At 36.1% G+C, this 26,503-nt stretch overlaps 3 protein-coding genes across 4 annotated transcripts; 1 reads left to right on the top strand and 2 right to left on the bottom strand.

Moving 5' to 3' along the window:
- The first annotated feature begins 312 nt into the window (after nt 1-312).
- Nucleotides 313-5,596, top strand: LOC110787349 (polyubiquitin 8-like). The gene is made up of 2 exons (XM_021991957.2): nt 313-692; nt 4,420-5,596. The coding sequence occupies exons 1-2, from the start codon at nt 513-515 to the stop codon at nt 5,317-5,319; spliced, it is 1,080 nt and encodes a 359-aa protein (XP_021847649.2). The 5' UTR covers nt 313-512; the 3' UTR covers nt 5,320-5,596.
- Nucleotides 5,597-6,290: 694 nt separating this feature from the next.
- LOC110787341 (CRIB domain-containing protein RIC5) lies at nt 6,291-9,155 on the bottom strand. Of its 2 annotated transcripts, none has more exons than XM_056841185.1 (5): nt 8,748-9,155; nt 7,983-8,028; nt 7,439-7,539; nt 7,265-7,355; nt 6,291-7,055 (listed from the first exon to the last, which is right to left on the bottom strand). In XM_056841185.1, exons 2-5 carry the CDS (start codon nt 8,026-8,028, stop codon nt 6,538-6,540), a joined length of 756 nt encoding a protein of 251 aa, XP_056697163.1. In that variant the 5' UTR covers nt 8,748-9,155; the 3' UTR covers nt 6,291-6,537. The 2 variants fall into 2 exon arrangements, with proteins under 2 accessions (XP_056697163.1, XP_056697162.1); XM_056841184.1 differs by having other exon boundaries at nt 6,294-7,055; nt 7,983-8,131; nt 8,748-9,154.
- Nucleotides 9,156-10,488: 1,333 nt separating this feature from the next.
- Nucleotides 10,489-26,479, bottom strand: LOC110787365 (probable helicase MAGATAMA 3). Its single transcript, XM_056838669.1, has 20 exons — nt 26,294-26,479; nt 25,882-26,017; nt 25,632-25,771; nt 25,003-25,197; nt 22,801-22,992; nt 22,605-22,640; nt 21,345-21,430; nt 21,170-21,220; nt 20,646-20,757; nt 20,471-20,576; nt 19,561-19,658; nt 18,998-19,108; nt 18,835-18,927; nt 15,002-15,055; nt 14,301-14,359; nt 14,127-14,211; nt 13,446-13,814; nt 12,382-12,504; nt 12,227-12,313; nt 10,489-11,163 (listed from the first exon to the last, which is right to left on the bottom strand). The coding sequence occupies exons 1-20, from the start codon at nt 26,393-26,395 to the stop codon at nt 10,975-10,977; spliced, it is 2,424 nt and encodes an 807-aa protein (XP_056694647.1). The 5' UTR covers nt 26,396-26,479; the 3' UTR covers nt 10,489-10,974.
- Nucleotides 26,480-26,503: the final 24 nt, after the last annotated feature.

The following is a 26,503-nucleotide window of genomic DNA, read 5'->3' as shown; positions in this document are numbered from 1 at the left end:
GTAACCAATCTAGTCCCAGTCTAATAAAATACTTCGTAATTTATATATACACGAACTGCCTGTTTCTTTTTACCCCTCTCATAAAGTACATAAATTGTCAAAAAAAAATAGAGTATTGATATATGCAACCCTCTTTTACCAACAAAAAAAATAAAAAATGATTCCTGCTATATAAGCATGATCTTATTCTAAAAGTTATAAAAGACCAATAACTGCCCTCTATATTTATTAATTATAATGATTAAACGTAATAAACAACTAAAATGTGATAAAAAAAATTATTCAAAAACATGATAAAGAGAATGGCGCCAACTTTGTAGTGACGTGACTAAATTCAACCAAGTGTTGGTTGACACTGAAGAACTTCCCTTTTCTGTAAAAATGAATCTGTAATCCAAGTAAATCCCCATTCTAATATAAAAAACCTCAAACCCTAACAATTTACACCACTCCACCACCTCTCGATCTATTTTCATCATAAATAATTATTTTTACAGCCGGTGTAGGTAGGTATGTTCGTTCTTACCGCAGAAGCCGCCGCTGCAGCCGCCATGTCACTGTCAGACCATAGCTCTCGAACTGCGAGCCCGATTCGTCCTTCATCTGTTGTCCATGACAATGAGTTTCCTGAACCTTCTGATAATGTTGTGGATGTGATCGATTTGGATGATGATGAGGAGGATGACAATGAGGTCCATTTCTACTTGTTACTTTTAAATCCTCTTTATTGTTTTAAAATGGTTGACTTATTTGTTTTTGTTTAGTCAAATGATGTTTTTTTTACTAGCTAGTAATAGTATGGCAAGTTGACTTTCACGGATATAATTTAGCACCTTTTGTTTAGTCTTGATGTCTTTTTCTTTTATTTAATTATTTTATAAATTAAAAAAACAAAACAAAATGGTAATTGGATGTTTCATTTTGTATTAACGATTGACAATTTTCTATCAACTTTTTTTTTGGGCGCAGGTAAGATTTAATTTGGGTAATTCTAATAGATCTTGAAATTTGAATTTTTTGATGTTTTAATTTTGAGTAAGGATTCACTCCAGTTATTAAATCAATGATTGTAAATGCAAGAAAGCTGAAAAAAGGGTGTGTTTAGGGATTTTTTTTAACTATTTAATGTGTCATCATCTTAAGATAAGAAATTGATAAAGGAATGGATCAATCCGGGCTTTTTGATGAATCTTGTTGATTGATCTGATGTTTCCACGGTTAAAGGTTAAAGCTAGGGATTTTATGGTACATTTGATAATTAGTAACATTTATTTGAGGGACAAAAAAACTTTAAGATGATTTCTTTTTGTTTGGCTATGGTTTTGAGAGTCGATTTGAAGGTTAAGGATGTTTGTAGACTCAGATCTGATATCCCCTTGAAGCAATTCTGATAGATCTTCACTTTTTAAAGGGGAAAAGTCTTCAATTCACTCGTGAATCGATCTATCTTGGGGGGTGAGGAGTGAGGAAGGGGATAAAAGGATCCAAATGACCGTGTATTTAGATCCAAATTACCAAAACTCTTGTGTATTTTCGAGGGTCTGATCCAAAAATCATTAAGAAATTAAGATAAAATTTGATAGTGAGACATTTCTTATACCTCAATCTTAGTACGTGAGAGTGTTGAGTTTAATTCATTAGGAAATTAGGCTTGAAAAGTTCACCATATATTATATCCCCCTTACCCTCCTTTCAGGGATTGGAAGGGAATGTCTATTTGAAATAGAATTAAATGGGGTAGATTAGAATGTTTAGAACCCTAACTTCTTATCGATTTAGAAAATAAGAAGAGTTAATCAATATGTTTAATTTCCAATTGTTAGCTAACACGCTACGGTACGAAATTGAATAATAAATTTATGTAATTCATTTAATACTTGACGTAGATTCAATTTATCCACTTTAATGATAGCGACATCATTTAAAGTTGTTATTTGTCGTATTAATTTTTTGTTCAGTATAATTAAGTCAATCTTTATTCTAATTGACATGCATGTGAAATTCTCCATAGATTGATTAATCCTTAAACAAATCTAGTTAAGGTTCAACCGCGTACATAACATATAGTAATAGTAATATAAATTGTTTCAATTCGATAACTATTACGTGCTCAATTTGAATGTCACTGTTAGAATATGTATATAATATTTTTTTATTATGTATATAATCTTGGTGATTGATTGTAACAGATTGTGTAAATCACACGGATTAATTCCTTCTTGGTATCAGAGCTACAATAACATTACATACATATTCTAAGAGTCACGAATCTTGAATGTAATCAATTGATATGATGCTTCCAATTTTCTTTCTAACTTCCATAACACTAATTTTCTACGAACTTACTTGATGATATATCATCATTCATCTATAAAATTCGCCTTTATTCTCCTTTTATTTGATCTAGGTTCTTAAATTTATACTAACTCTTGAGATCTATATGAGGCATGCATGTATCGATCTCACTGCCTAGATAACCTGTTGTTGCAATTAGAGTTCTATTATAGCGTGCCAACTGCTGTCAAGTAGTATTAATTCGATCATTTTAATTAGTTTATAACCTTATTGACATCAATTAGAACTTAATTAGAAGATGCAGGACAGCAGGTCATTTAACTTCAACTAAACGATGCAGAACATTCATATTTCATAATTAGGCTAACACTTTGAGGTTCTATAACATAAAAATTATTGCTTAAACAACATTAAAGGCGCGCGCTAGTATTGAGTTCTTAATTAAGTGATGTATATATTGTGTGTACATGGGATGTAATAGAGCAAGATAAAATCAAAATCTTAATCAAGTGTTTAATAGTAGGTCATAATATTACAAAATCGTGCATGTTCAATTCGAGTATTACATATAGCATTTTCCCATTAATTAGTAAGTATTTTCTAGTCAAATTTTCAAGCTGTTGCATCCAAGCTCTTGGTTTTGTTAGTTTTGTGATCATTGCTTTAGTACAACATTCTCATCGACGTTCTGCCATGCATGTACTTTCCTCTTTCAATCTATTGCCACTTTGATCGTAATGTGCACCAGAATGTCTTAATTATTTTCTATGAAATCGTTACAGAAAAGAGGAGAAAAATGAGATTTGAATTACTCACAATGGTTAAGAAAAGAAAGAGAAATCTAAGTTTAAAAATGAGAAAACCGTAAAGTTATAGTGTTTTCTACACAAAAAACGTAGAATAATAGTTATTTACTGCTCCGCACCTCCATTCAATTAACTGATATTTAAGCTTACTATTTGCACGGTTATTAAGAAACTTTGGTGAGCGTGTGATTGTGAACTGACTCAATGAGTTGTCTATAATTTGACCAACAATTAAAATAGATAAAAATTGATACTCCGTATTAAACTATTGTGAGTGGTTAGTTATGTTGGACTTTTATAATAAAATATTACAAGTTGTATGTTGTGGTAGGCCAAATGAGGGTGTAATGTTAATTTTATATGGCAAAAATGGAATGAAGTAAAGTGTAAAAGACTTTTAGGAACGGGATAAACGGAAAACGTAAATAACTTTCAGGAACATGTGTAGTACAAAAAAACAAATGGGGTATTCAGTTAAGAGAGGTTTAAGGGAAAAATATATATTTTGAGGTGAATTAGAGGTTTGACCTTTTGAAAAAGTTAATTATATTGTAAGTGTTTGGTTAGGAGAGGTTTGGAAGAGAGTTTTTGGGTGAAAAAGCTCAATATATGAGCTTTTTGCAATTAGATATTTGAGAAAGTGAATGTAAATGACTATTTTATCCTAATATTGCCTAAAATTGCAACCCTTGCCAATCTTGGCATCCTATATTTATTTCACTCTTAAAAAAATTACTCACGCGCACGCCTCCTTCATTTCCCCTAGTTACTAGACTCATTTCTTTTTGTAATAAATTTTATATTAGTAATTATAAGCACTTGAAAACTACTGCATTTATGTTGATAATGTCATTTGTAATATTTCTCTATTTACAAATCAAAAATTTAAATATTTAAATTAAGAATAATTTTAAAAATAAATGAATTTGTTTTATTTTTATTCAAAAAATAAAGACAAAAAATTAACATAATAAACTATTTTTCTAACACTAATAAGAAATAAAGTATCCATCAATCAAGTATGTCAATGTCCTTAATGACCATTTTATATATTAAACGGCTAATGACTAATTTACCAAACACTTTTACACAAACAAGTAATTCAACCAGCTAGTTAAATCAACTAATACAAACAACTAACAACTATTACCTTCGTTTCATAAAGATCTTTACAGTTATTATTTATACAAATATTAAGACAAAAGGAGAAAAGTTGGTTAGATATAATAAAATATGGAAAGACAGTTTTTCGAAATTTTTCCTGAATTAGATTTTCAAACAGTGGCTTTGTTAATCTTTTACTTTAATTTTGTTGCAGATTAACATATTCTTAAGGGTCAAAAGTTCCGTCCCCTTCAAAGTAAAGAAAACTGACAAAATCAAGACCCTTAAGAAGCATTTCACCAAAGAAGGAGTTTCAGAAAATCTCGTGAATGTCATGCATTACGGCAAATGTCTGAATACCGAACTGACATTCGAGGAATGCAACATTCAGGACAACTTCATGATCACTCTTGTTCAGGACACCATGTCTGTTCTTGCCAGAAAACTATACATCAGAATACCTTCAAACAAACATCGAGATATTGAAGTCGAAGTAAACGTCAACGACACAATCTTCCTTATCAAATCCTTAATTGTGAAGAAATTTGAAGGTGATCCACACAGTTATACTCTCATGTACAAAGGTAAACACCTCGATTCTTACGAAACTCTAGCTAGTCTTGGAATTAAGTGTCCTACAACTATGTTACTGATCGAAAAACCACAAGAACTTGTTTGGATCTGCGTTTACACCCCTTCGAACAAGATCTATACCCTGCAAGTTAGGAAGCTTCATACTGTTAGTTATATCAAGGCTATAATTGGTAATTTGATTGGTTTCCAGATCGGGCAAGGTGGTTTGATGTATGGTGGGGAACGATTGGATGAGTTAAAGACGTTAGAATTCTACAGTGTTAAAGATTACGCTCCTATGCATTTGGTGTTCCCTTATCAAGTGTATGTGAAACTGTGGAAAGGGAGAACTATCACGCTTGATGTTATGTCTTCGGATGATGTTAATGATATTAATCGGAAGGTCTATGCAAAGTTGCAGGATCCTGTGTGTAGCCACCGTATTACCTTCGAGGGGAAAAGCCTTGTTAATGGCTATGGTATTTGGAGTTATGGTGTTAAGTTGGGATCTACCCTCAAAATGGGTCGTCCTGACTGTTAATGTTGTCGTAAAACTATCTGAGTGGAGGAAGTATTTTCGGATATCAGATATGTGCTTGCAAATACATATCATAGCAAAAGACAAAATAGGAAAAAGGACAAAAAAAAAATTAAATGGTACTTTTTAAAACAAAAATGGTATTTTTTTTACAGAATGGTACTATATTTTACAGAATGGTACTTTTTTTTTTACAGAATGGTACTTCCTATTTTGTCTTTTAGCTGATATGTGTGTTTCCACACATATCTGATATGTGAAAAAACAACCTCGTTTAAGTGTCTGCTGCTTTCAGTTTGTTATGATAAACCACATTTTTCCATATTCATGTAGTGATTAAAAGTGTTGTTGGGTTAAGGTCTGTTGGACAAATTTATCTCAGTTTGGTTGATTTTATTATACTTATACCATACAGTTTTATGTTATTTTTTGTTAAGTTATTGTATTTGCTAACAATGTTATCTATATTTCGAGGTGATTGACAAACGAGTTGTTTGATTTGGATCAGATCAATTCCGAATTTTTTCAGGAATGAGTTAGGCGGTTTACTATAAGCTACTTTTTTAGGTAAGGAGATTAATTTCAACTTATGTGGCTCAGAATCTTATTGGGGTGTCGTGTTCGACAAGGGATCATAGGATCGAACACTTCTCTAACACTCTAGAGTCTAGATGTAATACATTTCATACAAGGCCACTATATATTTGGGTGTCATGTCGTGTCGAGAGGTTGGAGGATCAGACACCTGATACCCTATGTCAACCAAAGTGTTGAAGTAACATAGATTTCAACCATATTTATATTATGTTCATGTCAAGTCATTTTTTTTCTAAATCAAACTCTAATATAGAATGGGCATGAACTTGTCGGTTTTTGCAGGTCTACCTAATTCGCTAAATTTACTAGTTTAACAAAAAAAATTGTAAGAAAATGTGTTCTCGGATCCAAAGGTATAATAAAAGCGCATTGCGAATTAGGTAACACTGATATGAATAGAAGTTTCAGATTACACTGCTTTAAATAAATAAAGAATGAGCCTCTCAGCTAAGAAGATTGTTGTTCTATTTACTTTTCAAATCAAAGAATACAACTACCAAATCTGTTATCTGTTGCAAGTTGGAAGGAATAGATTAGATTCTAAACCAAAGTTTTTGCCAAAAAAGAGGAGAATGAATGTGTACAGTTCGAAAAAATATACATTAGTGATGTTCAAAACTAAATTTACAGAGCTTGAATTCCTCTAGAATTATCATCCAATCCTTTGAGATCATCTTTGTCAGGTGATGGTTTCAGAAATGAACTCTGACATGTATCTTTCCCTTTCGACCGACGCCCTGTCGTCGTCTGTTCTGCATTCCTGCTACTGCTACTGCTGTTTCCTCCTCCTCCTCCACTTCCTCCTATCCCGGGATCTGAGTAATGCGAAAACTCCACTACTGGTGGCGCTGTTGACTTTGATTTGGTTGATGTTCGAGATGAAGAGCTGCTTTTAGTCTTTTTCCGGCGTGATGAGGTTTTATTCGCGGTGGAGGTTGATTCACCTTCTCCTCCCGGTAGAAGCTGCTGCTGCTTTGTTATTGACCGTCTAGGTGACTCGGATGCAGAGGAAGTCGAGTTAGCACGTCTCGAACCCCTTGGCTTGTCGGACTTCTTTCGAGACGGGGACTCGAGGTTTGACTCTGAGCTTGTAGAGAACCGTTGTTGGTCTTGGATCAACCCCCGCGTTCTAGGTGCATCAGCTACACAAATTCAAGTTCGGTAACATATTAATTCTGGAATCGGAAAAGTAAAAAATGCATTGAAAACCTTCTCATGTACTATATTTCCCTTTTCCTTGTACTTTACCCTCACTTGGGCCTACTTTTCTTAAAATCTGTGTTTTTAGTCAAATAAGACTATAATTTGGGACGGAGGGAGTAGTATACATTGTTTGTCTTTAATTTCTTACCATTTGAAGCTCCTCCTCCACCACCTGGACCGCCACCTCCTCCTCCACCACCACCTCCACCACCACCTTCTCCATCTTTGAATTGATTAATCTGTAACAATTATGAAATATAATCAAATTCAATTAATACATTTAAAGAAAATATTAATGGGTTGAAAATAAAATGTTACACACCCAGCTAGGAGAATTTGCAGTTGGACCATCCCAACCAATATGGGCCACATGCTTTACATCAGTTGGAAACCCAATTTGCATTTCTGTCTCCTGTTCCTCATCTGCATTTTCAAAAAAAAAAACATAGAATTAATTATATTTTCGAGGGTTTTCGAGTTAATCTCCTTGATTAAGGCTCCGTTTGGTAGGGCGTAAAACGTTTTCATGGAAAATGATTTTCCCCTTTTTAATCATTTTACGTTGTTTGGTTGGGTAAGGGATGTAAAACAATTTTCCATTACTCTCTCAAAGATGGAAAACTCTTTTCCATTTGAAAGGGAGGGAAACCACTTTTCCTTCTTTCCTCCTTACCTCCCTCTCCTTTCTTCCCCTCAATCTTCACCATCTTCTCCCATTTTCCTTTAAGTTACCAAACAAAGGAAAACTAGTTTGGAATTGTGTTTTCCCTTGAAAACTATTTTCCATGGAAAATCATTTTACAATGAAAACGTTTTACGCCTTACCAAACGGAGCCTAAAAAGAAAAAAGGAAAAAAAAAACTTACCAAAGATTGTGGAAATGTATCTTAAACCTTTGAGGAGTCCCTTCATCTTCATTGACATAGTTCGTTAGATCACACGATGGAAAATGTCGAAATAACGAAACTCGTTAGCAAATTTTTGATTAAGCTAACTGTTCATCTAACAATCTAATCTGCAAAAAGGGAACAAGAAGAAGAAATTCATGTTCATGAATTTTTATTTTTATTTTCTTTATGTTTATACATTGTTTTTTTTAACAAAAAAATAACATCAATTTCCTTACAACCAACAAGATCTTGTAATGAAAGAGAGATTATCTATACCGTTGGCAAAAAATCTCCAATCATATATTTTGTCAAATATAAATTTAATTGATTGATTCCTTTTTCTTGGAGTGGAAACCACGAAGACCTTCAATTGATTAATTTTTTAATTAGCTTAATATTAAATTAATTAAGCTAATTACATTTTAAGTCTTTTTTTCTTCCCATTAAAACATGGAAAGGTTTGAACTTTTCCATTAGAGTATTTTCCTCCTTGTTTTTATGAGTTGACCTTTTATTTATTCTTCCACATTTCTGAAAATATTACAAACATGTTTCCATGTTTTCATGTTTAATTCCTTGAGCACGTAAAACAACATGCATTTATGTTTCTGAAAACTTTTGCGGAACTTGACATTGTGTCATTGTGTGATAACATGATCCTCTCTTTCTCTTTTAAAAAAAATAATGGTAATGTTTTAAAAAAAAGAATCATAAAAGTAAGAAAATAAATCACATTCTCACCTTATAATTGAATGATAATTCGCGGTATAATTCATCAAATTATCATTTGTTGTAAAGGGAATTATCCTGCATTCTTCAATACCTAGGAAAATCGACGAAACATGAGATCTTAACAAGAACTTGGCTAGGAACAAATGCTAGGAAAATCGACTCATAAGTCAAAATTTAACGAACTTTTCCGTTTTTTTTTTCTTTTTTCGAGTAATTTTTGTATAAATTAAAGGAGGTGAGCTAGGAAAAAAAAATCAGAAAGGAAGAAAAATGTTGAATAATTTCATGTAAAAAAGGAGGAATATTTGGCATATGTTTTAGGAGCCAAACGCGTATAGTTTGTTTGATTCAATTTGGCAATTGCCAGCTAAATATCAAAACACCCAACCTGTTTTTATTACATTTTCTCTCCTTACTTTCTTCTGTGGAAAAAGAAAAAAAATGAGTAAACCCATAAACTTATTTCATCAAATTAATAAAGATTTTTTTTATTAAAAAAAAAACACATAAGTCTTATTTGTTGTTCTATTAGACGCAAATTTTATGTGTAGACATGACGACAAGTCAATTATAGAGGTAAATCACATTTGTACAAAAAAATAATAGACACAAGTCACTTAACTAGGTTTTTGTTGATTTGTCTGTGTATCATATTGTACAAATTATTAGAATGTTTCGATTTTGGAAACAAATGTTTTCTTGTTTAACTCCTCCCATCTTTCTTTTTCTTGAGATTTATATTTGGATTAAAAAAATGGCGAAAATGTATACCAAATGATGATATGAGACAACTTTGGATATTTATTCTAGTAGTACTTAAATGTTTAGAGAAATCGCTCTATTCTTTCAAGTCTAGTACGAACTACGAAGTACTCCGTATGTTATTTAGAAAAATACTCTCTAATATACACTAAATTAAGTTCGGCCGGCCTTCATCTCCTTTGGGTGTGGGTTTGGAAGTTATAGTTTTAGTCTTTTGACAGTAGTAGGTACGAGGAAGGGCTGGTGTCCTCGGGTTTGAATTGTTCTTTGGTCTTGAAGGTTAACTCTTGTTAATCTTCAATTTAGGTAAGCGTTAAGCTAGATAGATTCTTGACGCTTTCAAAATTCAATATTTGAATGTTGCTCCCCAATTTTTGCGGAGCAATATTCAAATATTTATTGATTCAAGACGCTTGTGTGCAATTCACAAAGTCTATCAACCTATCCCATGACATTGTTATTCTTTTGTTCCTTTTAATATCATCCAGGTTCTACAAGTTCTTAAAGGAGACTCCTATGGATACTAATTAGGCTTGCTCCCATGTCGTCTTCTATAGAATTCACAATCACATAAAGTCTTGGCACAATAACATCTAATTGGTGGTGTAAACAAGGTAATTTCAACAAGCATGGGCTGGCACAAAATGATCTTACTACTCTTTCGACGCAACGGTCTATGTACTTTGATAACTTTGTAATGTGTAAGGGTCTCTAAAGACCTTGGTGGTTATTAGTTTGTAGTACATAGTTTGTAAAACCTTTTCTTTTGATGCAAACATCAACCTATGTCACAAAAAAGTAAAAAAAAAATGTAAAAACCTTTAATTATAAAACAAGGAGTAGCATACGACTAACACTGAGTTGACTACAATTAAGACAGAATTGAAAGGAGAAGGGTGGTCCTATTGAGTCGGATAACATGCAATCATTTTTAATCAATCATATGCCTGCATGACATCATACCATATAATTCTGCAAAACTAGTAACTTCTATTATTAGCAAGAATTATTAGCAAGGATTTCCTAGTTTAAAAAACAAAAAACAAAAGGGTTGACTACATATATCCATTACAAGGTTCTCTGATCCCTCTATTTCTACCTGTACGTAGTATTTCTATAAATTTACAGCTTCAACCATACACCGTAATTTATGAAGTCGATAATAAATATAAATAAATGACGAACCAATCTTCAAAATTGTATAGAATTTGCTGTCGAAGACTCGTAGTTCAGAAGACCGATCATTGAGTCCAACCCTTATCTTCCCTATTGCACGAACTTTCAAAATCGGAACCAAATTTGGGAGATGATGACAATATCAGTCTACAATAAGCCATAGTTCCCTTCATTTGATTTCTACAGTCATGTTCAACCTGCAAAGTGCAACCTTGACAGGTTTTTCAGTTTGCCTGAGAAATGAAGATCATCTACTATGCTGCTCACTGTAGTTCAATCTGGGTTCTGCCTACTAATCCTAATCATCACCACCCCCGTCACCAAAACCTCCATCTCCATAATCAGTTTCGTCCATTCCTTGGGCAGGGTTGTCACCATCACCATATACAGCTCCGTACATTTCTTCATCAAAACCATCAGGCTCAACCGCCACTTTCATGGATTTCAAGTGTTCGTCACTAAAGAAAGATGGATAAGGCTTGGTTACCTGCCGTAACAATTGACAAAAATGAGAATTAGTAAAATATTGGAAAATCTTCTTTTTGGTTGTAGGCTGTTCAGGTCAAGAAACGGCAGGCACACACACACACACACACACACACACTTTGCTAAGTTGTAGAAGGGGAGCAAGGGAGCACGTTTGAACTCATAAACGATCTCAACATTCATCTTGAATAACTTGTGTAGAATCTACAAACATCAACATTTAACTCATGCATTGAATCTGGTAAAAACTTTCTTATCCCAAGAACTTGAAGTCCTTAATCGACAGGTCAACCTCCAACGCATACAATTTTTAATAATATGCATAAACTCCAAAACTAATGAAGTTGAAAAAATATCTCATGTCAGAAACCTACTCCCTAGCAGCAGGTCCAATATATAAAAACTGTATGAGGCTAGATTACGGTGTCCCACTCAGATTAGCAGAAACTTCTTCATCACAGTCAATTACAATTACTGAAAGATTATCTAAGAACATGTCTCACACCAAGAAAATTGTAACTCAACACAAATGACCAGAGTATTGGCATTTGATTTTACAGATGCATAATCTCCGTGCACTGATTGAGTTTAAGATGATGGAAAATCGTTTAAGATGGTTTGAGCATGTAAGCAGAAGATCAAGTGATGCCCCGGTTAGGAGGATAGAAGGGTGACAAAGTGACAGAATCGCAAGGGGTAGGAGAAGACCCAAGAAAACTTGGAGGAAGGTGATTGAGCACGATATGAGCCTACATGGGATTGAGGAGAGTATGGCGTTGGATAGGACATAGTGGAGGGAGAGAATATACGTTGATGACTTCATTTGACTTATACATCTTCCATTTTGGCTCCTTTTTATTTTTTATTTTTATTTTAAAATGCTATTTTGAAATGTGCTTTTTTTTTATTATTTTATTCATTTTAAACTTTATTTATTTTTATCATCCCTTATGATGATCTCCTATGACGATTATGTTAGCCGACCCCAAATCATTTTGGGACTAAGGCTTTGTTGTTGTTGTTGTTGTATAATCTCCGTGCACTGCAGAAAAAACCATATTTACCTCAAAAAGAGAATCAATTTTCTCAGCAGCTTCTATAAGGTTGCCCCAGTGCTTGTCCCTCTTCAGTGTTGACGCAGAGCCCACAACCTGGAAATTCTAAAGTTAGGCAACAACCATCACGGAGAATTTGTTCAACGCATTTCGATCAGCCTTACCAGGACGGATGAACGAGCTCTGGTGATGCCGACATTCATACGCCTAAAATCAGCAACAAATCCAATCCCCTTATCTTTGCTTGCCCTAACACATGAGAATATTGCAACATCCTTTTCCCGTCCCTGCAAATTCCAGCAATTTATGTAGTTTCAGCCAACAGCAATATCAAAAGCAGAAAAAGAAAGTCATTCACCAGTTGGCAACATTGCCATCCCAACAATACTACTATACTAGCACAAAGAAACCATATATTCACCTCAAACACACGGAACAAATTTATAAAACCAAAACAGAAGGAAGCAATCTGGGAGTTGTATGCGCCTATACATGATGCATGTACCCAATGCACAAGAAGGTTGTACTCTGGGGTGCTAATCTTAAGTCCACGAGCATATCATTTACAAGAACTATCAAGCATACACAAAGCCAAAAGAAAAATGCTGTAATATTTAAGTAAAACAAAAAGTAGGCAAGTTTCCTAGAGAATTGACCTTCCAGAATTTGAGATTTGAGCTATTAGCATGACTGCGTGAGTTAGCTTCTACAAGTTGGATAATTACTATGCTGAATCTGACAAAGCTTAGGCATCTTCTACTGTAAAGTTATTATCATGCTTGGTTCAGGAGGCTTCTTTAAGAAGTAAAGCTCATTTTTGGTACAATGTCATTAATGAAGCAACAGAAACTAAATTGTGTAAGTTCTTTGGAATGCCCCATGTCAAAGTCCATGGTAATGCATCTCCACTTCCAAAAATGTCATTTGTTTTCATTCATTTTCAACACCATTACCACCTAGTAAGAAATGATAATGATTGGGTTTTTTTTTCCGATGCAAGAGTGGGTTGTTCACCACAGAACTCATAATTTTCAAAAGTACCTTGCACCAAATGGTCAACAGCATTTTCTGTCAGTGAATATTCATCACATAATTGATAATTTGGTCATTCTTAAATTTCCTTTCTGCCTCCCACAGACATCTAAGTTCACAGTCATTAAACATTGCAAATTGCCATTTCAAGATTACGCAATTTGAAACCAAGAACAAAACTATTAGGATCACATACCTGAAAACCATCGACAGTATTTATGTCTACTACTTTTTCTGAAGGAATCCCGAACATTTCTTTGAAACGTTCACGAAAGAGCTTAACCTGACCCCTATAAGGAGAAATAATAGCAAGCCTGGAGCTTGACTTGAGCTCAGGATATTTAGCCACCAATTTCTGATAAATGAGGAGTCCAAACTCAACCTCGTCCTCATTTACCCAAGACCCACTTCCTACGGGCTGCGACTCCGTCCCATCCTTTATATCAAAGAAGCAAAAAGGACGGAAACAGCGATAATCATGCCAATCACGCCTTGTCTGCTCTTCAACATCAGCACCGTCTTCCAGTGAATCATCATAAAATTCCCGAGAAGGAAAGTTCCGTATCTATTTCAAAAACACACATGTATCATTGATGGTAACAATGATGATAGTAATCACATAAATTAATGAGAGTCCCCATAACTTCCAATTTTAAGAACCGAGATGACCAAATTTGTAAAGCAATATGGACAAAGTTTAGAACAAAAAGTAGTTTGTATCATACGGGGGAACTATCTCTTCTTAATCTTATCAAATCTATAGGAGTGTCGAACCAATTCAAAAGCTCTAACCTAAGCTGGGCACATGACTAATTCTTTAAAAACCTACATGTGCGAAGAATCAAAAATTGTTACATAAGAAGTTAAAAGAGTGTACCTCTGGATGCATGCGATATTGCGTCTTGAGCATCATTACTGGATATCCAGCTTTCTGGAATCTTTTGAACAAGCTCATGCCATATCTATGGATACATGAGTTAGAAAGAAGTATTTAAACAAATGTAGGGTCTAACATAACAAAAGACAACAACGTAAGACTTAAGGTACTTACCCCAGATTTTCAGCCATAGGAGAAATCACAGTAGCTGGCAATTGAACAGGATCACCGACCTGATAAGACAATGACAAGAATTTTTGTAAACTTGCAGTCTCACAAGCCCAATTCAGGTCACTTGCATACTTGTTTAACACATAATAACATCAGATACTCTAACTCTCACTCATTACGACACAATTTTACATGCTACTCCTTCCGTTGTCGAAAATAAAAGCATCACTTCAACTTTTGCACTCCTCTTATACTAACTTTGACTTGAAATACAACCTTTTACAATTTTTACAAATACAAAAGTAAAAAATATAATTTATGGTCAATTGATGAATTGGCAAGTGTGCTGGTTCTAGTGATGCATTTAAACAGAAACGGAGGGCAGGAGTACTGAGAAGTGAGAACAAGCATTTCCAGATTTACCTTAAACTTCCTTATTTGGCATACTCACATATGCTCACTAGCACTACTAACTCTTGTGGTTTAACAAGTCAAACCTTAATATCTCTGTCAAGTCAATACAACTTTCAACTTGGGTAAAAGACGTATATAGAAATCCTCATTATTGTTTGTACTTTCAACTTAGACACGCTTACTGTGACATACTGACATGGAACTATAGAAATCCTCATTATACATTAACTTCCTATTCTGTGTACAGCACATGATCACAAGTAGAAAAAAAAAAGGGGTGTACAAATTACCAGAAACACTTGCTTACATCCAGTTGACAGAGGCACAAGAGTAGCTGGTTCCACCTGTTTTCAAAAAAAGAAAATTTGAAGGCCAAGATCAGATGCAAAAAATAATGGAAAGCTCAGTCAAAGCAGCCATTGGGAGAGTCTATAAGTACAAACAATTCTAGTGTGTTGGGGGTGGGGTGGGGTGGGTTATCATAAGTCTCCTCACAGTTCACACATATGATTGGCATACTAACTGGAAGAAGCAATTCAAGAAGGCCAAGATTAATATTTAGCCACACAGTATTATCATTTAGATTTCTTCAGCTATAGACAGGTTCCATAATTGTTCTTTGTAACAGTTTACTAATCTTCGACAAACAAAGGACATTTTCCCATATGCCAATTACGAGTAGTCCGCAACATGTTTTAAGTATAGTAACTTGTGAAAGCTAACAATGATAGTATCCAATGAAAACCGAATCTTACTTTACCCGGGAAAACCAAAATAGAGGTCGTAGTTGGGGGAAATAAAGGTAAGCATATAAATGAAAATTTCAGACATCAAGACATATAAAGGGCATCAAAGACAAGAATATGCGTCAGAAAGTACATGCAATAAAATGTACCCCTTCTCTCCCCAATGGCCTTCCTTGACAGAAAGTAAGAATTTTTACATTAATTTCGATTAAGGGAGCCCATGTTATCACGAATAACTGGAACAGGATAATAGCTTGTAAAGGATGAGATAAAAAGATCTGGAAAACTAAGACAAGGATGTAATGAACCCAACTAACGAGGCCCAAGAATAGCAGCCCAACAACAATAGCAACACAACAACAAACAGGGACAACATAGCAGTCAGTAGGGAATAGTCAGTAGGGGAGGTTAGCATAAATAGAAGAAGAGAGGAAAGAGAAAGTCATGGAATTTTGGTGTTAGGAATAGAGATTTGTAGCCTAAAGCTACTGACTTGGAGATTTGTAGCCTCAAGCTACTACTTTTGTAACCCTAAACTCTATTCTGAGTTCTTTCCTTAATCAAAGCACACAATTGTTCTTCTTGAGTTTTCTTGTATCTGTTGGCTGGGGTTGAGTTCTTTACACTTGGTATCAGAGCGGTACAGTTCTGGGCTGATCTGATCGCCTGAATTTTGAAAGAAAAAAAAAAAGAAAAAAAAAAAGAAATGGAGGTCGCCGGAGAAGGTGCAGTGCAGAAAATGCAAATGTGGGTACGAGAGGAGTTCTCCTACATTGCACGCAAGAGAGAACGTGGAATTCCAGATCTCAAAGAGGAGCGAAGAATCCGACAAGAGCTTCAAATTCACGAGTTCAACGGAAGAAATCCAAAGGACTGGTTCTTTCAACTAGAGGATTTTTTCTATTTTTTCCAGTTGAATGAAGAGGATAAGTTAAAGGCTGCCATTATCGGATTGGATGGTGAAGCTTTGAAGTGGTTCGAAGGGGAACACAAGTTCATGCCTTTCCAGAGTTGGCAAGAATTGAAAGGCCAAGTGATGCTATACTTTGGTTCGTCACCAGCGTTTTCCCGAACAACTCCGATTAAATTCAGCGGCAAGGTGGAGCACCAGAATGTCGTCTTGAGTCACGGTGATGGTGGAGTGGTTGATGATGCAGGGGACGCCACCAGACTTTCTGACCACCACCGCCACCTATTGGAAGGAAGCTTTAGATTCTCGTTAGAGAATCATAAAGAGGAAACAGATCTGGTGGTGAAGATGAACGAGGTTCAAACAATCACCCATGACTCCCGACTTTCATGTGAGAAAGAAACCAAGCTGGAGAAGAGCTTAAACAAACGTCAAGAGAAGGTTGTAGAGGAATACAACCAACTGGTGGTCGATGCGGAAGAATCAGATATGAAGGGAAATGAATCTGGCAAAAATGCGGACACCAGTAGAGATCGAGGACCAAGATGGTCCACAGGTGGCTGGTCTGATGCTTTAATAGGTGAACGCAAGAGAGGCTTTGAGAGAGGCGGTGCTGGCGGTAGTGGGTCCGGTGGTGGGCCCGGTTTAGTCATGGGCGATTTTGTCGATGTGGCAGCTGGTGGCTACAGCAGGGACAGTCGAGGAGGTGTTGGTGGCAGAAAATCGGGAAGGACGGCCGGTGATTTTGCAAGTGGGTTTATTGGTGGTGGGGTTGGTGACCCAGGTTACGTTGTGGGCAAATCGACGGTTGGTGGTGGACCCGCCTCTCGTGGTGGGGCTGGTGGTCTGGATGTGGACGGATTCGCGAAGAGTGGGGCTGGTGGCCCGGATGTGGAAGGATTAGCGAAAGGTGGGTCAGGTGGTGGACCTGGAGATTTTTCCGGTAAGGACACCGTTGATGGTTCATGTTTCTTCGTTAGGGAAAATCGTGGTGGTGGAGCACAGAAGCTGCAGAACGGGAGAAGCGTCAATGAGTCTTCTGCTGGCTTGGAGAGGAAGCCACAATTTGGAGATAATGAAAGTAAGGGCAAGCTAGTAAATTGCAATGACATAAGCAAGGAGGCATGCTTTGTAAATCCACGTGCCCTAGGGGAAGCAGTGGACAGAATTCCAACAAATATTTTTAAGGGCAACTTTTTAAGTGGCCCAACCAACAAGGAACCCATTTACTTTTCATATGACTCTAAGGAGGTCAGGGCCTTGTTTGGGGAAACTATCATTAAGCCAAGTGGCCCAGCCCACATGATAAAATCCAGCTATGTCTCCCCTCTATTCATTTCCCAATCCAATCCATCTACCAAAACCCTTATCAGCTTTTTGATCAACAATCCTCAACATACATCTACTCAGTTCCTAAAACCATTTCCCCCCCCCCCCCCCAAATTCTCGCACCCACTAGTTCTGACATCACCCAACGACAAGTCCGATAACAAGATTTCGATAATCAATCCATTAATGGGAAGTCAACAACTCACTGATAAAGAGTTTCAAGGCCAAATCCAGCAAGGTCTAGGTGTTGTCACAGAACATCTCTCCTTCGCTATACTGGAGGTAAAAAGACTCACCAATGCAGAGCTTTATAGGCTATGGAAACAAGGCGACACGCATGACAATTCCTATCATGGGCGAAGCCGAAATTTCAGTGCTGACTACTATCCACCTTGAGGACAAGGTGGAAGTTTAGGGGGCCGGTATTGTAATGAACCCAACTAACGAGGCCCAAGAATAGCAGCCCAACAACAATAGCAACACAACAACAAACAGGGACAACATAGCAGTCAGTAGGGAATAGTCAGTAGGGGAGGTTAGCATAAATAGAAGAAGAGAGGAAAGAGAAAGTCATGGAATTTTGGTGTTAGGAATAGAGATTTGTAGCCTAAAGCTACTGACTTGGAGATTTGTAGCCTCAAGCTACTACTTTTGTAACCCTAAACTCTATTCTGAGTTCTTTCCTTAATCAAAGCACACAATTGTTCTTCTTGAGTTTTCTTGTATCTGTTGGCTGGGGTTGAGGTCTTTACAAAGGACGAACAATTTTTTTTACAGACATTTACATGAGAATCAGGGGAAGAATATCTCTGTAGTTGATTCAGAAGGTATGGAAACCTACAATTAATTATGAATGGTTATATTACTAGTTCGAGGAAAAAACGAAATCTTCCTTATTTGGGGAAGATAACAGAAAATGTTGACGTATTACTTAACATAAACTTCCCTCCTTCGCCTCAAAAAAAAAAAAAAAACTTCGCTCCGTTGTTTTTTTTCTCCGCGGCATTGAGTTAGGAATCAAACTAGACTTTAAATAAGATAACTTGTGCCCTAATAAGAGCAACGTACAGCTGACTGATTAGCCAGAGAAATATGAACAGTAATTTTTATTCATTAACAAAAAAGGGGGAATACTTACTGCTTGAGCAGCTTCATCTATAATAACAATGTCAAAACCACGATTCAATTTAGAGAAAATTGTTGAACCACTGAAGCTGAGAGTAGAGAAAACCTGCATCCACAAAAGTATTTAGTGAAAAGAACACGATAAAACTTTCCAGTTTGAGGGAAAAGTTGCATACAATCACAGCTTCATCCAAAATTGATGCACGGACGCTATCTATATCATTTCCTGCAGCTCCTTGCTTCTGCCTATCCAGATGGCCCTCCAAGCCAGCTCGCTTTTGCTCTACCTTGAAAGTTAATAACACAAACAAAAGGAAAGCATTATCACGAATGGAATGAGATTCTTGAGCTATTTCATCACAGAAATAGAATGGCTTCACATCTGATGCCAACCAATCAATTCAATACATTACAGGCCACCTCACTATCTAAAGATAATGGCCAATGCCATTGCAGCAACTTCACATAATAAAAGTATCAAAATAGGTTACTTGACCTGGCCTTTGTACCTCTAAGATATAATGGGTTTTTATTTCATTAAAAAGACCCTCCAAAAACCATAATCTTGAAAAGAGGTTTAGGGATGAGAACGTGCAGTGTACCAAGGACCACAGGAAGGAAGGATGAGTAACAATCCTCCAAAACAATATCATTCTGACCCCCAGGCCACGAGAAAAATGATAAAAGTAGAGTTTATTTGTTAAAAAATGATATCACAAGATATATCCAATATGCATACCAAATAATCCATCGAAACTGCCTGTACTGAATGATGAGCCTTCAGACCAATGCGTACAATTTTAGGATTATAAGCACGGTCATTTTCATCACGAACGCCTGCAGATAATAGGAATGACATATCATCATGAAGCTCCTTCATCACAAACAATATGTTGAGGTTGCCATATTTGACTGTCAAAGTACATCAACCAATGGCATAGGAAGTACAGCCGAAACATAAACGAAAACAAATATGGACAAGAGATTGCAGCACATCCCGAAACTAATAGCTAAACAGATGCATGTTGAAATAGCTATATGCTCGATGAGGAACATACCCCTACAAGATAAATTATCCAATTTATCAACAAAAGTAACAATGTTGAAAATGTTGTTCGACTAGAGGTCCTGATACTGTGTCCAACGTCTGTCTCTCTTGAAAGGTAACTGTCGATGCTGTGTTTTGGTTATCCACATTTGTGCTAGAGCAGGGAGAGACAGGGGCTGCGGCCATGGGCGGTAGGAGAGACTGAGGGTGTTAGGTTGAGTTGTATTGTCTGGATTGAATTGTTGGGTTGGTGGTTTAGAGGGCAGGCCGGCAATGGGGATATGATGGAGGTGAAGTTAGGGTATTTATGGTAGTAGTTATGGATGGACAAGGTTGATTATAGTTTTGACAGACATGGAAATTTAGGAAACAACCCCCCAAACATCATAAAAAGGAATTAGGGTTACTATCCCTTCCCCTTATTTGAAACCCCTCAACCAAACAGCCACTAATGTACATAGTTGGAAAATCACAACATATTAAGACTTGTCAAAAATTACCGGTTGACAGTGATATTCCCTTAATTATTTCATTCCCTAATTATGACAACAAATAGGGGACAGAGGGTGTAAAAATGAGACAGGCGAATAAAAATGTATACCTGTATTTAGGACTCGCAATACAATCTCATCAAGAGCAGAATTTGATGGTGCGCAAACCAGCACGCGAACACGATATTTGCGGCTAGAATTTACAACTTCTGGTTTCTGCATCATATAGACTGTTTAGCAAACACAAACCACCAATTACTTATCATACAAAAGAAAAAGTAGTACCAAATCGCTTCCAGTAGTAGGAAAAAAACCATCGTCGCCATCAACCGGCATAATCTCATCTCTCGGATTGACTTTGGATATCCAAGGAGAAGCTAGTCTCCATTGATTGCTCCTGTGTCACATAGAAATCGAGGTCAGTGCCATTGTAGATTTTTATATCAATAACCAGACCTATATGTCTACCACGCAATAAAATGTCAAATTGTCAACAAGGCACCTATGGAAATAAAGTAATTGATAATTTTCTGGATCTCAATGCAAAGTCCCTTTTAACATTAGTTCCGCATGACTTTGGCTGTAAACAGACAGTAGAGGTATACCATAGTACCATACCATCCATCATCCAAAAGAACCTCAGTATGGATATGCATGATTTAGTTCATCAGAAAAGAACATAAACCCACAAAGACTAAATAATGCAAATAATAGGTTCCATCTTATCTAAAGCAACAAGATATTATATAATCAAAGAATAAAAGGTAGAATTATCCTAGACATTAAAATGAGCAACTGGCAAAACCTACTTCTCCTCCATAGGCAATTCTGGGCCTCGCTTCATGTCACGCAGTTTATCCCTGCATGAATAAGGAATTTGAACCCCAGATCAGCGAAAATATAGCCTCTACAATGAAGCGGCATATGCAGTCTGCTAGATTACCATCCATAAGATAATAGTGAGGATAGTTGCAAAATACTCACTTAGCATGCATTCTTGCTGGAACAGAATGCAGAATAGCATTAAGAAGCCCAAGGATAGTTTGCGTCTTTCCAGTCCCCGGAGGTCCCTAAAATAAACAAACAATCAGGTTCCAAGAAACTCATATAATATAAAAGTATATTAAATAAGAATGATCCTGCTTAAAAGCGACAGACATTGTAAGCAAGAAGCTGAAAAGGAGAAACAAAACTACTTAATCAAGAAGCATATTGGCTAATGGCTTCTATAGTTCTATAGTAAGAACATGGATCTGAGGAAAAAAAATCATCTTAGCAATTTCACTTTGCAATGTCGACTGGATTTTTCTAGCAAAATCCCAGTGAGCCACGAGGATTGTTGAAAATACCGAAAATTTTCGCTGAGATAACCCAGATTAACTTTTGAACAAGAGCCACTCTCCATCTTTTCCCGGAAAACTTAAATAATATACAATTTTCAAGTTTAAAAGGTTAAATAACGAACTCCATAGTAAATCAGTTGATCAAGTGTCAAAATAACATTATATTACAGGTCAAGTTGATACTGTGTCATCTTTTCAATGACCAGCAACACAGAGGTCATGAAGAAGATAAATGTCAACCACAAGAGTGCCTCGTGCAGGAAATAAACAACATTAACGTACCAGTGTACCACTGAAGTAAAAACCCTAAACCACATGGTGACTCAGTGACCGTTTCTGTTCTTTCATCTTAAACATTTTCCCCCTAAGGACAACATATTATTTCAAGTTTTACTTTTAAGGAAAATTTGGCCTATATAACACTAACTTTAACTTTGATGTAGGGAGCATCACGCCCTAAATTGGGTGGATAGCACCAACTATTATGTATGGTGCACTTAATGACACATGCACCAACCTAAATCCATCATCCTACCTCGTTTACATCTCGAATCACAAGCACCATATAACTGCAAAGATAGCATTATTTTAAGATTCTTTTCACTCACATGTGATTATAAATTTATAATTAAGTCCGGGCTAACCCATTCATCTCCTTTTAAACCAAACCAAAGTAAGCCCGTACACACTTAATTCCACAGCAGGGAAGAGTGGTTTGAATTGGTTTAATATGTCAACCTGTCAATTATTTCTTCCTTACATAATGGCAAGCTTTCCAACTATTGGTTCACGTATGCCATACTGCTAATTTCAGAATCCCGTAATAAAAGACATGGCACCTAAAACATGTTTACGTAAATGCATAAATTACTTTTGATTGAGTTTCAAAGTAAGAAAATACCTGTATCAAGACAAAAGGTTTCCGTGATAGCCCTGCCTGGATAAAATCAGTCAGATTCACGTCAAGTTATTGTAAAGTAGAATATGCAAAATTTCTACATAGAACAAAATTAGGTAGCTATGGAATCATCCAGGAAACAGAAAAGAACTAGAGAAAAATGAGATCAGAATAATCCAAGAGTTTCACAAATACTCACACGTATAGCTTTCAGTTGAGACTCGTTGTGACTACTTTCAATAGATTCCATCAATTTCTTAGGGATTTCCCAAGCGAGACTAGTTGAATCCACGCCACTGTCAGCAGCACTCAAAATTACATCCCTGAAGGGAAGAGAGCTGATTGACCGCATGGCGACAAACTCACGAAAAATAGTAGATAAACTGCATACCTGTCATAAGAATTAGTTACTCTAATAAAAGGAAACCTGACAAGAGTCACAAGGATGAAATATTGAGAAATGAGGATCAGTTAATGAGATCACCAAGAACTGTGCATGCTAGAAATTTTAGCATTTTTGCAGATTTAGTTCATTACAAGTAGAAGAAAACTAGTCAAATTTAAGATATAAAATTACTTTCTCTGCAACACTTTCTGTTTTGGAAAATTTTCAAAATACTTGCAACATCACCGCTTTTAGGTTGTGGTTTCTCTCGCTTCCTCTTTCTCTCTCCTCATCACATGAGCAGTTTCCCATCTCTATCTTCATCATATGTCCCCCCCCCCCCCCCCGTATCGCAAGTTTTAAATGACGGAGGATGCATTATGGGAAATTCAGAATCTATAATTGAGCTTTCATCACAAGAAATTTCCGTCTTTTTGTCCTCTTTAAGCTCCATTTTGCATTCCTTCACAATTTATCTAAAAATTGTCAAAATACTCAACGTGCAGGATGTTATGGTACAGCTTACACCCTCCTTCCTATTACACCACATTGGCAACTTAACCTAGTATACTTGTCCTAATACGAGAGGAAATGCATTATGCATACTACCAGTACTCCATAAAACCTGGATTTGAACCAACAGTTGGCAATCTAAGGCGGCAAAGTTAACAGATTATGGCATGATTAAAAACTAATTCCACTGATCTTAGGGATTTTAGTGAAGGAACTACGTATTCTATAAGTACTACACATACCCAAGGAGAAGATATTCTAAAGCTATTTGCACTTGATACATTGATAGTTGATACCAGATTAACCTAATACGCAGTTCGCTTCAGTACGGGTTCGGGTTCGCGAGTGGGTTGATTTTCGGATCGCTGTGTACTTTCTGGTACGAATTTTTGTATCATGGTTCGAAGTATTGTAATATTCGTTCCAATTACACAAATACAAATTAATAAAAAATATATTATCAAATTGTCAAGTTTGTTCTTGGTCATAGTACATAATCATTTTCAATTTACTCTAACAAAGTACTACGAAAGGCAAAGCCCAATTTTCAAAAGACAAAAGAAAGGAGTCAGCCCAATAGCCCAAATGACACAATAAAAACAATGAAAGACTTTTTTTAAATAAATAAAAAATATCAGAAGTTGTAATTTGGACTGAAGACAACACAAGAACAAAAGAAATGTCGAAGAACTTTCAGAGCCCCCATGGCTGAGCTTTTCTTTTTACCAAGGAAAACATCAATTATACAGTGTATTTATTTCGGATTTCTGCCCAAACAAAAGCCCCAACTTAATTTTTCGATTCTTGCCTTCCCCGGCCTTCAATTACTTGATTTAGGGTTACAGATTCGGTACGCCGATGACGGTGATTCAGATCGCAAACCACCACGAATTGGATCGTCGTCGTCGTACCGCAAATTGGTACGGATGATAATTCGCGGTTCATGGGGGATACCGCGAATCAGGTAACGGTGGTTGATACTCAAAGGACTAGGTTAGAAAATAAGCCTAACCTGGCTTGTCTTTGCCAGAGGCATTTGATGTCTATTTGATGGACCTTTGAAAAAGGAGAAAGGTGAATTGTGGAAAGGCTTCATTCTAACAAGGAGGCATAGAAAGACTAGACTAACCCATACACAACACAACACTTGGAAAATGACGAAGAAAAAAACTAAAAGGAAATCAATAAAACAAAGACCAAAAAAAAACTTGTGGTAGTAAAAATGAGTTAATGACAGATATGAATCTTGGTTAACATGTTTAACAAAGAGCAAAACAGTCTTCAGTTAATTTGGCCCATTATCAAGAACTATGAAGATGATGAAAGCCTTGTTGACAACTGAAATAGAAATGGAAAACGTATCTTTAACTTCTGGAGAACCATTCATGCACGCATAACTTGCACTCATTATCTTGTGATGAATGAAACCGCATTTTATATGAGATGCTCGAATTAGTAACGAACATTTACAAACAGAAACGAGATCAAGGAATAATATATTACCTTCGAAATGTATAGTAACGCCTTGTCAGTACAAACACATGAACGCATATTTACAAGTCTCGCGCTAGACTTTGTATGATGTGTATCAGTTCCCTTAATTTCTCCTTGTAAAAACATCCTGAGTCTGAGAGAATCATTCTGACGATGCTCCACCAATGCAAATGCATATGTTTCTGGAAGTTTTGTCTTTTCAATCTGTGAAATGGAATGTGTTACCACATTAGAATAACAATGTGGGAGCAAACACGCTACTACTGTAAGCGATAAGCAGATAACCCACCAAAGAACTAACTTAAGATGGTTCTCTTACGCCTGTCTGGTGGGTGTTAATAAATGGCGGAAATGGTAATGTAATATTGTTGGAACATGTCCAAGGGTAATTTAAGTCCATCTCCAAACATGTACCACCCAATACCCTGCCCCACATATGTTAATGGATGGTAATGAATTTCATGAAGAAAAAAGTGAAGGTTTGGGGCTGACAAGCATTACCATGGATGTTGATATGAAACTTTGCTCACGAATTAGTGAAATTACATATAATTCAATTTCCACTACCCCTTCCAGAGGGGCCTTTTAATCTTATGAACCAATATTGTCATAGAACCAGCAAAAAGATACTTAATCACCTTCTCTTTCGAAAGCAGCAAAAGATCATTTTGATAAACTTCCACATCCTCAGAATTGAAAATTACAGCAGGGAAATAAAACCCTTCCGAATCACTGCATTCCTTGACAAGACTCATCGTCTGCTTGAGTGCCGAAGTCCCTGATTGTGATAAAAACCATTGTAGTATTTACAAATAATTCGCATATATGAAACCAAAAGTCTCAAGACAAAGTGAGAAGGAAACAAAATCAAAGAGAGTAAAAATGTACCTTCTTCATCTCTGGCAACAATTTGAGCTTTAACTTCTTCAAAAAGAAGAGGCTCAAAAGTTGAAAGGTAGTCATCAACATCTTTAAATGTATCCTTCACCGCCTTTAGACCCTTTTTAATATTTTTTCCTGATTTCTGCTTCTCATGAATACCCAAACAGATAAAAACAATCACAAATTGCATCACAACAATAACAACATTTAATTAATCAAATTGCATTGTTCATCACAAATACCCAAAAAGGAAAAATACTCACAAATTGGATTACAAATTGATCAACTTAAACACCGAAAAATTAAAATTAATTACAAATTAGCTAATTAACTGTCAGGGAATCAAATGATAGGATTGTGCATATGAAATTGAAGAAATATTAGTACAGAAAAACAAAGTTAGAGAAAAGAAAATTGCCTGAAAATGTTGGAGAAGGAGAAAGTAATTCCAGCTAAGAACAATCTTGTAGAAGCGAATCATACATGCTTCTTCCTCCACTTTGATTTTCTCTATTGCCATTTTTGTTTGGAGTGGAGAGAGAGAGCGCAAGGAGTTCTCTCGCTGTACAATATTGGTGCCAACTGCCAAGGGTTCTGGGGTTATTATTATTTTTTTTTTCGGTTTTTT

The sequence above is a fragment of the Spinacia oleracea genome, chromosome 3, assembly GCF_020520425.1.
Source record: "Spinacia oleracea cultivar Varoflay chromosome 3, BTI_SOV_V1, whole genome shotgun sequence".
In the NCBI taxonomy this organism is placed as follows: Eukaryota; Viridiplantae; Streptophyta; class Magnoliopsida; order Caryophyllales; family Amaranthaceae; genus Spinacia; species Spinacia oleracea.
Note: the sequence above shows the minus strand (reverse complement) of the source record. Positions and strands in the feature narration are given on the sequence as shown.